This window comes from Anguilla anguilla, chromosome 8, assembly GCF_013347855.1.
Source record: "Anguilla anguilla isolate fAngAng1 chromosome 8, fAngAng1.pri, whole genome shotgun sequence".
NCBI classification, from domain to species: Eukaryota; Metazoa; Chordata; class Actinopteri; order Anguilliformes; family Anguillidae; genus Anguilla; species Anguilla anguilla.
The window spans coordinates 25,725,092-25,738,102 of NC_049208.1; the positions used below are offsets into that span (position 1 = coordinate 25,725,092).

At 41.6% G+C, this 13,011-nt stretch overlaps 1 protein-coding gene across 3 annotated transcripts; it reads right to left on the minus strand.

Moving 5' to 3' along the window:
* Positions 1–1,238: 1,238 nt before the first annotated feature.
* On the minus strand, positions 1,239–13,010 carry tfap2e (transcription factor AP-2 epsilon). 3 transcript variants are annotated; one of them, XM_035428462.1, is made up of 7 exons: positions 12,837–13,010; positions 9,989–10,435; positions 7,673–7,727; positions 5,747–5,972; positions 4,814–4,932; positions 4,482–4,620; positions 1,239–2,089 (listed from the first exon to the last, which is right to left on the minus strand). In XM_035428462.1, the coding sequence occupies exons 1-7, from the start codon at positions 12,879–12,881 to the stop codon at positions 1,831–1,833; spliced, it is 1,290 nt and encodes a 429-aa protein (XP_035284353.1). In that variant the 5' UTR covers positions 12,882–13,010; the 3' UTR covers positions 1,239–1,830. The 3 variants fall into 3 exon arrangements, with proteins under 3 accessions (XP_035284353.1, XP_035284352.1, XP_035284354.1); XM_035428461.1 differs by having other exon boundaries at positions 5,747–5,978; XM_035428463.1 differs by lacking the exon at positions 12,837–13,010 and adding an exon at positions 11,910–12,248 and having other exon boundaries at positions 5,747–5,978.
* Between the last annotated feature and the right edge of the window lies 1 nt (position 13,011).

Consider the following 13,011-nt stretch of genomic DNA (forward strand, 5'->3'; position numbering starts at 1 on the left):
CTCCGAACTTCACAGCTGCCCGTGTCCACGTGTGTGACTGCCGAGCACGGGCATCTCCGCTGTGAAACCAGCACAGCGCAGGTTTGAGTCTGAGGCTCAGAATAGGCGCATAGTTTCTGCAGCATGTCTAAAGGCTCTCTTGTGTTGTATTGAGCTGACTGGTGCCTTTGTCCTGAGCTTTAGGATATTCACTGAAGCAGCTGAAGATATAAAGCATGTGCCCTACTGTGGAGTCTGATCTCCAGGCCTCTGGGTCACAATAAGCACTATTACATCAGTGTAGCCTCACAGCTATCTGAAAATGAGAAAATGGCCACTTGAAATAACTCCTTATTGCTAAGGTATATTTCACATTGAACAAAAATCAGCACCTCCAGATTTTACTGAGCTCTTTGTACATACTTAAAAACTCCTTTTATCCCGTCATTTCCTTGACTCTTTTGGCAGTGACTCCAGCAGGAATATTTCTGGGGAATAACTTCATTGGGCTGATGTGTCCTACATTTAGTGCAGTTTGACCTGATGTCTGAAGAGCGGCAACATTTCCAGATTATTTACATTTCATATAGAATGCCAAAGTGTTTTCCACAGGTGTAGCAGCAGTACACCAGGAACGAGATTCTGGTATAAAAGTGATTTTATTTTCACGCAGCTGTTACTATTAACAGTGTCACAAAGTAATAAGTATGCACATTCTTTTTTTTTTAAAATCGGACAAAACGGTATCCCGGATATTTTATTTTCTCCCCGTTTGACATCCCAATCCTCTTTTCCTCGCTGCAACATCCTTCATGAGTTCGGGAGAGCGCAGACAGGCACCTGCTCTCTGGGGCCTGCGCCACCAGCTGCCGCTTCTCCTTCGCTGCGGAGGGGGCGCGGTGGTGGGGGGGGGGTGGACGCGATAGCGGGGCTCCCGGAGGACCGGAGGAGGCGCCTTCGCGCGGGAGGGCCCTCTCTGCCCGGGCGGCAGCGCCAGGCACGCGCGGCCCTGCTGAGCTAGCTCTCGCAGCCAGGGCACGACACAGACCTCGGGGCGCGCTGCTCACCTGAAAGCCGACGCTGCAGCGATACGCTGACTCCGTGACTCAGCCACCCTGTTTCTACACGGTGTTCTTCATCCTGTGTGACTCCAGCTCAAAAATGAACTGGAAGTTTCATGTAAGAATATGTGGATAACCAATATTGTAGCACCTGGTACCGAGCAGGACAAGACATGGATTCATTCTTTCTAGACAAAGAACAGGTAACAACAAGGGCATTCTTTAATATATTACATTTATGTCATAATACAATTATAACAACAATAATAATAGTAATAATAAATGATACAAGTACAAAACAACTTTTTTTAGAGAATGGTACTACCCCTAAAATACACTTATGTACCCCAGCTGAGCTGCCAGAAACCCTTTTCACAAAATAAATCTCCACCACATGACCTTCTCCCCCAACACACGCACATATATATGCACACGTAACATACACACAGGATAACATGCACGCCTGCCTGTTCTGAGGTATCAATGAAACATCCTCCACTTGTTAAACAGCTGTTATGACATCATCAATGTGGGCCAACAAGGCAGGGTGGGGAGGGGGGCGGGTAATTAGGTTATGTGTTTGCTGCCACTGTGGGGCCAAGAGTTCAAGTCCCACAATTGGGCTGTGCAGGCAGGAGGGAGAAACAGTAGTGCAGCTGTGAATCCCGTCTGAGAGCAGGAAGGGGGCGCGAAGGGGCCAGAAAGATAAATAAATATCGCTCCCCCATCGAGGAGGGGCGCCAGAGTGGGGGAGTCCATTTCTCCTTCGTTGGGTAGGGGGGGGGGGATGCTACTTGCGATGCTTGAGGTCCTTGTCGTGACCCTTGCCTCCCCCCTCTCCCTTGTCCAGCAGTTTGATGGCCTCCAGCAGGTAGCTCTGGAAGGCAGAGAGGGCGGCGCAGATGGCGGGGGTGCCGAAGCCGTGGGTGAGCAGGCTGAAGTGGGTCAGGTTGCCCTGAATGCTGGGCTCCAGGCAGGGGGTGGGCCTTCCCGCACCCAGAGGCGACCGGTCCTGGGACATCAGGTCAATAAACTCCTTGCAGACTTGCCTGTGGGTGAAGCATTTACAGCATTTGTATCAGACTAGCTAGAAAGCCATCATCGACCATGGACAGGATCGCTCGGATGAGTTTAACGTTTTTTGAACACGTCTGTCTGTCTCCGGCACCTTTTGTTGATGCACCGGAATAGCACATTCAAACCACAGTTTCAAGCGTCTGACATGCATTTAAGACCGGATATGTTGTTTTTTGTTTGTCTGTTTTTCTAAGCATTTAACATCTCTAACATCTCATTATGAGCCATTAGCATGATACCGATCTCGCTAGCGTTGCTGTGTGATTACACACTCCCAAACTCACAGCAACACTTTTAGCCACTTTGAGTGGCATGAGAGAAGCGCGGCAGAACGGTCCGCTAGATGCAGAGCTGCCTTCGCCATGTCTGAGTTCAGAATGACACAGGCACATACACTCACATCGATAAAGACCAAACAGGCTGGGAGAAACAGCCGTGTTTTGGGATATCGCCCGAGAGCAAACGCCCCAAAGGTTTTCAGCATATGTAAACAGAAGACTAAAAAAACACAAGTTTTTCATTAATGATGTAACGGTGATAAGAAAAAAGGTAACTAACGAATGGAGAGTGGACGCTGCAGTATTGCTGACGCAAACGAGAGCAAGTAATTAAGCAGCAAAAATTATTTTAATCCATGTCCAAACTGGGACATTCATATTATCATTTGAATACGTGCCCTGATGATGAGACCCAGCACGTGCGATAACTCTACATTTCAGGAATGGTAGAAGGGTTATGTTACATGTTACAGCTGATGCAACAAAAAAAAAGCACTACTGTCCCATTTTAGATTCAATAATAAGAAATGTCTATGATTTATTTTGATCTCAAAGAATGCAAACTGAAATAGCAAAAATATTTATTTGCAAGTAATGTTTATAAAATGTTATTAAAATGTTTTTTACTAGCATGGCTGTTTTTTTTTTGTTTGTTTAGTTTTTTAATGCAAGTGGGTTATCAATTTTTCACGGAAGATAATTTGTTTCAAAACTTTATAAATGTTAAAAAGATATATATATATATGTAAAATTATTTTAATAACTGAATTAATTGCCATGAATACATTAATAAACAATACAGCTAATCTTTAGATGTGGGCTACAAAAACTGAATAGCGCTTGTAGGCTAAAAAAGAGACATATATTTTGAGAAATGACCTGGAACCTGTTTTATTATTCATGGTAAACAAGGTGGGCAATTTCAGGATCACCTATTGGAAGCATATCTGATTACATCTCTACTACCATTCCAGTTCTGCACTTATATACAAAATATATAAATATATATAAAATAATGTTAGCAGTGATGGGAAAATAAATGTTCATAACCACTCTTCCTGTGTTACCATAGAATTATTTAAAATAACCTGATCTCTTTTAAAATTAAGATTGTTTAATGTAATGTCATAAAGGCACTGCAATATTCCAGGCAGTAATTAAAAACTTTTATTAAATAAATAAACTAAATCTGCTTATGAGTGAACCTAACTTCTATTGGAACGCTTCTTAATAATGCAATCAGAAACATTTATGACTGTTATCAGTTTAAAGGTAGGGCCACCAGGGCTATGCTGTATCATTATGTATATTTACCCATAAAAAGATAAACACAGCCAATTAAATGATCAATTAGTGAAAATAAAAATAAAAATGTACACAGCATTTTCTTTGTATGAGATAATGGTTGTGGCAAGAAATTAATCATACCTCACAGCCAACTATACTAGTGTTTTATATTTTTTGCAAACTGCAAATGAAATGATCTGTATTTTTAAAAAAAAGATTTATTATTGTACTTCCATTTATGTTGTTTTTATTTTTTATTTGCTATTGACACGGCAGATCCCAGTAAAGCTCATCGGTGGTCAACGGTGCTATATTAATGGGATTCTATGACATTAAATAACTACCAAAAAAATAGATTAAAAGACATATTTTGGAGCAAAGGATATCATAAAAGGTTCTCATAAAATCATCACGAATCTAATCAAATAAGCCGGTGCCCAGGTGTGCTTATTGTGTATCTATATGTATTTGATTAAGGTTGTCCCCTCATTTAAAAAAATAATAATAATTTGCTCTGTGCCAGTCACTTTGCTAATTAATGTTGCATGCATTTCTTTATTTTGAAAAATGGTCTAGTCTAAAAAGGATAAAAGATACATGGAAACTGTTTCCATTCTAATACTTAATTTAGAACATAACAGGACCTCTGTCTTCATGTGGGGCAAGCATACATGTTTGGATGTGACTGGAGCTCAGTTAAGGTATGTGGCTGGATGTAGGTGGAGCTTATTTAAGGCATGTGGTCTGCTGTGGGTGGAGCTTAGTGAAGGAGTGTGACTCGACGTGGGCGGGGCCTTACTTTGTAGCCAGCAGCATGCTTCGTCTTGCGTGCAGCTGGTCCGGGTCACTCTGTCTGCAGAGATACTCCGCCATCGCTCTAGCCGGGAACTCCGTCTCACACACGTAGCCGAAATCACGGGCCAGGTGCACGGCCTCACCTGAGGAGGGAGGGAAGGAGGAGGGACATGAGCCTCAGATGAGAGATTAGGATGTTGTGTCTGAATGTGCATGCATCAGGGCATCCATTCACAGGTGTATATGTTTCGGTGTCATTCTGTCTCACTGTGTGAGTTGCTCCCTCTGCCCATCAGGGTGACAGTCATCATGCCTGTCAGTCAGTCGCAGACTCACCCTCCACCAGCGCGGTCAGGAGGGTGACGTTGGCCGCCTTGCGCCGTCCAGCAGGGAGATTGAGGCCAATCTTTTCTAGACGCTCCCTCAGGCAGCGACCGCCATTTTTTGACTTGGCTCTGTGGAGAGGAAGCATAGAGCTGGTGAGTACACCCATAAGTCAGGTCTTCCGAAATGTTTTTACCAAACATGTATCCTCTATCTGTCTTCACTTCCTCTGTCCTCTCCCCACACTCTCAATCAGTGAGGTATTGGACAGTGAAAAGAAGTGGAAGTCTCATTGTACTTTATGAACACACGCTGACTTTCCCAATCTCTCTCTACTGTTAAGTCGAGCAAAATAGAGACGATGCATTTTTCAAGGCTTACAAATGAATTCAGATGTTTTTCAGCCTACATAAAAGCTTAATTGAAACCTACCAGTCTGTAATTGCATCAAACAAAACTTAACTTTTTTCTACAGGAATCATTTCTCATACAGCTCATTACAGTCTGATTAACTGTCTTGGGATGTGAATAGAAAATATTTATTCTTCAATGTGTGTATCACAATTTCTGACATTAGATGACCTTAATAAAGCCAACTGGCGTTAAACGTGTCTAATTAAGAACTGGCAGCTTGTAACAATTCACTAATAATTGGAATGAAAACCAGCAAACACAATGGGTCCCAAGGACCGAGTTTGGGAACCACAGCCATAATGAACAGACACATAGCTCATTACAACCTCCTCTGAGTATAACTGGTTTCACAGTAGTAACCATACCCCCCACCACATGGTCAAAACACATGGAAAAATTCCATTGTCCTGTCACTGGAACACACCTTTACTTTCCTATTCCCACTCTCTTCAACACGTCATGCCTACATGCCTCCATTCTCACCTCCTGACCCCCACCCTAAACCAAGCACATGCACCACCCTCCCCTCACCTGCGCAGGACTCCCCCCAGCAGGGAGGCGTTCAGGCATTCGGGCGGGGCCAGCCTTCGCTGCACCTCCCCCACCGTCACCTTGTACTTGGAGGTGGAACTGAGGAGAGACAGGCGTCCCGGGACCGAGCAGAAGACCTCGGCTGGGTTCGACACACCCCCGAGACCCAGCCCCTCCTTGCTGAGGGAGAGGGCCGAGAGGGCTGACCCATTCAGCTTGGAGGGCACAGGCACTGGAGGAAGGGAGAAAGGGAGAATGGGAGGGGTTGATTATTCATTTTTAAATTCCGTTTGTTGCATATAATGAAATGTCTAATAAGAAGTGTCTGTAGGTGTCCACTGGTGTAAATCAGACTATTCGTAATGGTCTGCTTGCTTCCTTCCTTGAGACGGTTAAATTAGAAATAATTTTCAACTAAACTAATACAAGACAACTATTCAACTTGAAACTTGTCGTTAATAAACTCGGTTTCATTTGTACGTTCATTTGTCCCCCAGTTTTTCCCTGTTACATCGCTTCTTTAAACGAAAGTTCGTTTTAACAGATTATCTTGTGTTATCATTGTCTCCGTTACCTATACATTTACGTGCAGTGTGAACAAAAGACCGAGTGTGTACGAACCAGTTTCTAACCCTTCCACTTCTAACATCTAGCATTTCCCAACAGCACACGCGCGCGTATGCCAACGTGTTCACACAGGCGAATTCCTGGCATCAGTGCAGATAATATATTACGTTATTTTGATATTTTTTTAATTTGCATTAAATGTTCAATGTAGCCGATATTTATTCGCAGTGGGTGGTACGCGATTACCTACTTCAGTCCCGGACACAAATGATCTCATACTCTTCCGCTCTGAGCTAGGCCCTTCTCTAAACGCTTTCTACATACGCGGTTATTCATGTAGGCGTACTTTTGTTCTTAACCGGAAAATCTTCACCAGTGAATTCGTTGAGCCTGTTTCGGCCCTGCTTACACCTGGCATTAACATGTGTCTCGTATTCAGATCGTGGAGCAATTCTTCGTACGTTATATATTAGTTATAGGCTATGTAGCGTCAGTTATTTTTAAATTACAATTACGAAGCCACACCGGGTATCTGGTATTTTTCCTAGACATGTGCTTAATCCGCTCCGCGCCCACGTGATAGAAGTATGTGAATTGGAGACACAATTGCATTTAAACTTTTACCAATGTGGCCGAATGACCACCAGCTGAAGTGGTTTAGAGAATTCAGATCTCCAATGTGTCTCGGGTGCATTTACACCTGTATTCTTAAGTGGTTTAGCCCGATCTGCATGAAATCCGATTATCCAGAATGTTAATGACAGATGTAAACAGATGTATCCAGGCAAATTGCCACAGTGTGTAAACTACTAGTGCACCCTACAAAATGTACTAAGTTAATTAGCTGTAGGTCTATATTTCATGTTTAACAATGACAAATTATGTGAAATTTGTCGTAACATTCATGAAGGTGAATATTTACTTTTGCAGTACTTATTTACAGATTACTTTTCCATGGTGTGAAGCAGAAAATACAGTGCTCAGGCATCCCTGCTGGCCAAAAGGTAAGATGACCAGCACAGGCACAAACAGCATCCCTCATTCTTCTCTTTCCCTCTCTTTGGCTGGTCTAATGTCAACATCTCTCACATGACTACATGACTATGACCTCGTGACTATAGATGGTCCATAAGAAACTGCCTCCAGGGTGTGGAAGGGTGTTGGAAGATATACAGAAGCAAAATAGTTGTTTGCTCTTTTCTGGTTTATTCATCTGCAAGTTTGTTCATATCAGCGTACTGCATAAATTAATGTGCCGTTGTACATCACCCAAACTACCCTCAGCACACACACACACACACACACAAACTCTCTTTCTCCCCCTCTCTCTCTCTCTCTCTCTCTCTCTCTCTTTCTCACCTTTCTTAATGACAGAGTGATCCAAGATGCCCAGGGCTGACCCCTCCTCCATTACCTGTGGTGAACATAAATTGTGTCATTAGTGCCAGTGATTTGTAAAGCACCTCAATCTTGGCTAGTAACAAAGGGTCCACATTGCTCCAGTATTTTTCTCTTTCTGATCCAGTCCGGGTTCTACCCAGGTGAGAAAAAGCCCCTCCTCGCTGGGGCAGAATAACCACAGCAGCTCTTCAGTGTAGTCTGTACGGTGGACACAGATACAGTCCCCTGCAGAGTGGTATTTTGAATAGCAGTGTGCAGAACAAGGTTCCGGACAGCAGCACAGCGGTCAGTTAAGTGTGGAGCAGTGGGCAGGGCAGCGGTGTGAAGAAAGGCACGGTTCTGGAGTTTAGCCAATGACGTGGGGATCGCAGCAGGGAGGTGTGAAACCACAGGTGCACCCTGATTTAACCCTGTACAGGTTTGTAGAAATTGTTTTACTCGAAACAATGGACATTAAAATGTTTGTGGGATGTAGCTGGGCTAAGACGTTAATGAAAACCGGATTTATGAACATTAATGAGTGATTCAGGAAAGAATGCTCATGTTTTATAAACATATCAGACAAACGCTGAAATGAACATAGTTCATAGTAAATTTAAAAAAGCACTCAGCCAATTAAGGCTCAAAATCATCCTCTGCAGACTACAGTCAGGGGTTCCACTGGTCCCCGGAGCATTTACTGGAGCACACGTCGTGTTTGTTCAGCTTCCTGCATTTCACTTAAGAGTTTCAAGTACACTTGTTCATTTTTACTGCAGCTGCCTACATCCATAGACCAAATACAAACAAGTGTAGCCTATCTACATGACTAAATACTGTAAAAATATATTTTTTATTATTGTTAATACATTTTATTTACTTTTTTTCAGGATATGTTTAAACCATTGGCTAAAGAATGTGAAATTACACCATCTCTTGTGCTTTGTTATTTGGACATTCGCCATATTTGTACATTTCGGATGAATACATTTCTGTTCTTGCACATTTCGTGCAGTTGAGCAAGTCTAATATGTGAGTGTTTCAATTAACTAGTTTAAAAAGGAACAGGAAAAGCCTGAACTATTACTCATTTAACTCTGTGCTACTGGGGCCAATATAGTGAGCACATCCTTCTGCTTCTTCATTTTGACACAATCGTTCCATGATAATAATTCCATAATCATTAGGCTACACTCTAATCCACCGGCGTGTATCTAGAGTTTTCTGACATATTTTGAAGGAAAATTTACTGGGTTCTGGGTATGCAGTGAATGTGTTAATTAAAATTTTGGTGTTTAGGTAAAAAAAAAGACATTTTTATTAAACTTTTGAAAATATTTTGTTGTTTTAGGTGCATAACCTAATCATAACATGAGAAGGATGGTCATGTTGTAATTTCAGTTGCAAATGTAGCCTACATGCTTGTTTCGGCAAGCTATGGGTTTTTTGAGGATGCTCTATTCGTAAAAAAAAATTCTAATAATACAATTATATAAAAGCTAAACTTAAATTACATTGACGCAATTATATTTACTTAAGGTCAGTTTTGTGTGTGATATTCATAGGTTATTTTGAAGTAGATAAAAAAAGTTAATTCCTGTCTTTCGTGTCTATAAACAGTTTTACAACAAAGGGCAACGGGAAAAGATTCGACGATAGTGGCCTTTAAAATAGATAATCGACCAAAATCGTTAAACTTAAGATATTAGTATAGATTAGGCGAATGCTACAGAACAGTCAGCAAGGAATTAATTTTAATCTAACAATTTGCAATCTGGGCGACGTATTCCTGAATCACTGTACAGGAACGGTACGGAATCGGTGCAGTAATGCAATAGGCTACAGAAAGTGACAAACGCATGTAGGATGCCAGGTGTACACGCGCTACTACATGCTCCTATAAACCAACAGCCGCTTTGAATTCGAGCCTCTTTGAATTTTAAGCCAGTGATGACCATGAAAAATAAAATCAGCATTAAAAATCAATGCCTTGTTATATGTTATATATACTACATCTTTTTTTCTAAATACACTTTTATTTTGCGTTGTCTTCAAATTCATTCAACAGAAAAAAACGCAGCGTTATACACATTTGGTTAGGTTAGATTTGTTTTTTATTTATTTTCCCTCTTTTCGAGCCATAAAAGAATTGTTTTCAACAATGCAATGTACTGGCAATAGCAGATGTGGTGTTTCTTGAGCAGCCATAAATATTATTAATACGCATGGTTTCGAAAAAGAACACGAAAAAGAACATAGCGCACAAAGAGTACAAGAACATACGAAGAGACCCACCTGTATGTCGTCAAGACTGTGATGACCGACTGCATGCATTCCTAGCGGTCCCTCTCCAAGCGCGGTTGCCCCCTCCCCTAGTCCATGGAGAAGTCGCGATACACCGGGGTACTCCCGCCTGGGGTCAAGGCTCAGTGCCCGATGAGACTGCGATAAGAGCCCAGCCTCCTCCTGCCGAGACCGCTGCGAGTGCCATGCTGCTGACTGGTGCTGATGGATGGGATTGATGGACGGATAGGGGTCCGGTAGGTGCGGGTACCCGGAATCTTGGCTCTGGGAGTACGAAAGCGAATGCTGTGGGTAAGGCGGAGGGAAGTAAGGAGGCTGGAAGTCGGAGGCCGGTGTATGGCACAGCGGAGGGGCCGACGAGTAGGCTGCTTGGTTTAGCGAAGAGAGCTGTGAGAGCCGGCCGCTCGGTGTGGAGCCGGTCAGTCCATCAGCTCGGTCCTGCATAGACAAATGCAAGGAGTAAGTGAAAAAAAGGCGGCGGTGGAATTATTTTGATGAAATTACAACACTAGTTTCCACATTAAAAAAAACTGTTAAATAACAATTCTAATAAATGAGTAATAGTAGTAGTAACAACAACAATAATAATAATAATGACGACGATGAAAACAATAACAACAAAGAAGATGAATGTATTGTTTTCTGCATTGAGCACAAAATCGAACAGCAAAAATAACAAAAAAAATCGTTTAATTCTAGAATTAAATTTAAAAGATCTATTGTTGTTGTTTTTTTTTCTTTTGCTTTTTTTTTAGTCGTTGAGTATGCTGCGTTGTCTTTTTCGCACCTTTGATTTATTGTGAATTTTTATGAACGCTAAAGTTGGAACACCGGTCGCAAAAAAGAAAAAAAAACGTTTCATGTTCCCATGTGAAATAATAGTATAGGCTATTTCAGTATGCTATTTTTTCACATGGACTATTTACATTAATATGTCGTTTAAAATTAAATGGTTAATTGAAACAAATAATTAGACATTTATAAGTTGGTTGAATGAAAATATGGCTCCACTTCAACTGTGTTTAAAACGTAGCTACGTTGCGCAGTCCAGTCATCAGGTGTTCTGTGCATGAAGCAATGGCTTTCATCGAGAGTTGAAGTACTATCCATATTAAAAGAACAGATATTTTTACTTTTATATATTGGCAAGCTATTATTTTTTTAGCACGTGGAACTAAGCATGACATTTTTTTCTGACATCACACTTGTTTCTATTAATTTGTTATAAGATGTTTTAATGAAAAGCTATGCCTCATATATAAAATATTGTAATTATATTAGCCTGTATTATAATTAGCATTTGTTGGCAGACAGTAAATTCATTTTAAAGATATATTTCGATTTTGATAATAGTGGAGGAACAATGGTGATATCTAGGTCACTCAGATCAATTCTGTTGTGGAACAAATCAAAAGCTATTAGGGGACACACAAATTCACAATGTCAGCTCAGTGTACAAGGACTAGCCTCTTGAGCATCAAATCCATTAAAACGACGTAAGCTCTACAACCATAATTCTGCTGTGCTGCTTTCATGGATATTTTAACGGTTTCAATAGAGTACTCGGTATACTTCAAGAGAAATCAGAAAAATATTGTACTCTGAGAAAAGATAGGGCAAATCCAAAATGCAATTGTCCTCTGTCCTCGAAGGTCAGGACACTATGCGCCATAATTAATCACGTCGATGAAGTTGTTGCACAATTTTCCCTCTGCTTGTCCGAGCAGACTCTCAAGGCAGCAGCAATGAGCGCGAGCGCCGCGGTGACAGTGACCGCAGTGACAGCCGTAACTTCTAGCATGTGTGCACTATCAAGTCCATGAAAAGTGACACGGGTACCCGAGCGCTCAAGATACGCACTGACTCAGTAGGTCAGATATGGTCTTATCGGAGTAAGGGCGTGGGGACTCACCATTGTCGAGTACGTGTGGACCAACATCAGAATGATGAACAGCCTATAGGCTACAGCTAAAATTCCGGTTCTGGGTGGTTGCTTGCAGTGTCCTCACAAAACTCCTGGAAAGCTACGATCCAAAACTCTTTTGTTTGTTCGGAAGATCCATGAAGGTACTGTATGAATATTTATTTTAATCTCATATCATACACATACAATTCAACGCGCAGCTGTGAATGATAATGGTTGCGCAAGTTAGGATGCGAAAGTGTCCTCGATATGCTCCATGCGCGCTACTTATAGTTTTTTGAGCGCGCTCCATGGTACACATAACAGGGGAGGGGGCGGTGGTCTAACGTCCTTAAAGAGACAATCATTCAGCCATTCATTTTTCACTTGTTCATTCGTCACTAATTCATCTTTTTTATTCATTCCTTCCTATTTTTGTTCTTTGCCTATATTTATTTGTCATTGTTGTTGGGATACCGTTTAGGCTACCAAATAATGTCTGTGATGTTTTATTCTTGATTTTGCACTGACTTTAATTTCAAATGAGACAGTGATCAGCGAAAAACAATATTTTCATTGATTCCACCGAAAGTTATTGTCTGTAGCGCATGACTTTTGGACAGTTAGAGCACGATATACCGAGCGTACATTAATAAAAAAAAATTTTTTTAAGTTTGATTCGTAGACAACCTAGGTTCACCCAGTTTCTGTGCCGATTTCCAATACGCATAATGATACCCATTTTTAAAAGATGTGTTTTGAAGAAGCCTAGTGATTTTAAATCATTGTTCTTTATATTGTCGCGCACTGTTGTTCATTGAAAGCAACAATTTAAATGAACTGACCATGAAAATTTTTCTAAAGTTTTTAATAGCATTTGTCGTTGAATTGAAATAATGTGCTAATCACACACGTGCAACATGAAATTGCTCTCACCTGCAGGCAGTAAGGCTCGGTCTTCGTCCGGGATTTCCAGAGCATGACGAGCAGAACAGAAGTCGTGGTGAGTCTCGGAATTGGGTTGCTGGAATAAGATAAGAGGACCACAGCTGTGTGGCCCAGACGATGGTGCGCCTGGTGGTGCTGACGAGAGGAAATAAGTAGAGTGAGT

What these genes read in the sequence shown, in the direction of transcription:
- tfap2e (XM_035428461.1), bottom strand. Translation starts at nt 12,881, where the DNA reads ATGCTCTGGAAATCCCGGACGAAGACCGAGCCTTACTGCCTGCAG. An exon ending in TCACTCTGTCATTAAGAAAG is followed by an intron (nt 5,979 to 7,672) that starts GTGAGAAAGAGA and finishes CCCTTCCTCCAG; the next exon opens with TGCCTGTGCCCTCCAAGCTG. An exon ending in AGCATGCTGCTGGCTACAAA is followed by an intron (nt 2,090 to 4,481) that starts GTAAGGCCCCGC and finishes CTTCACCCACAG; the next exon opens with GCAAGTCTGCAAGGAGTTTA.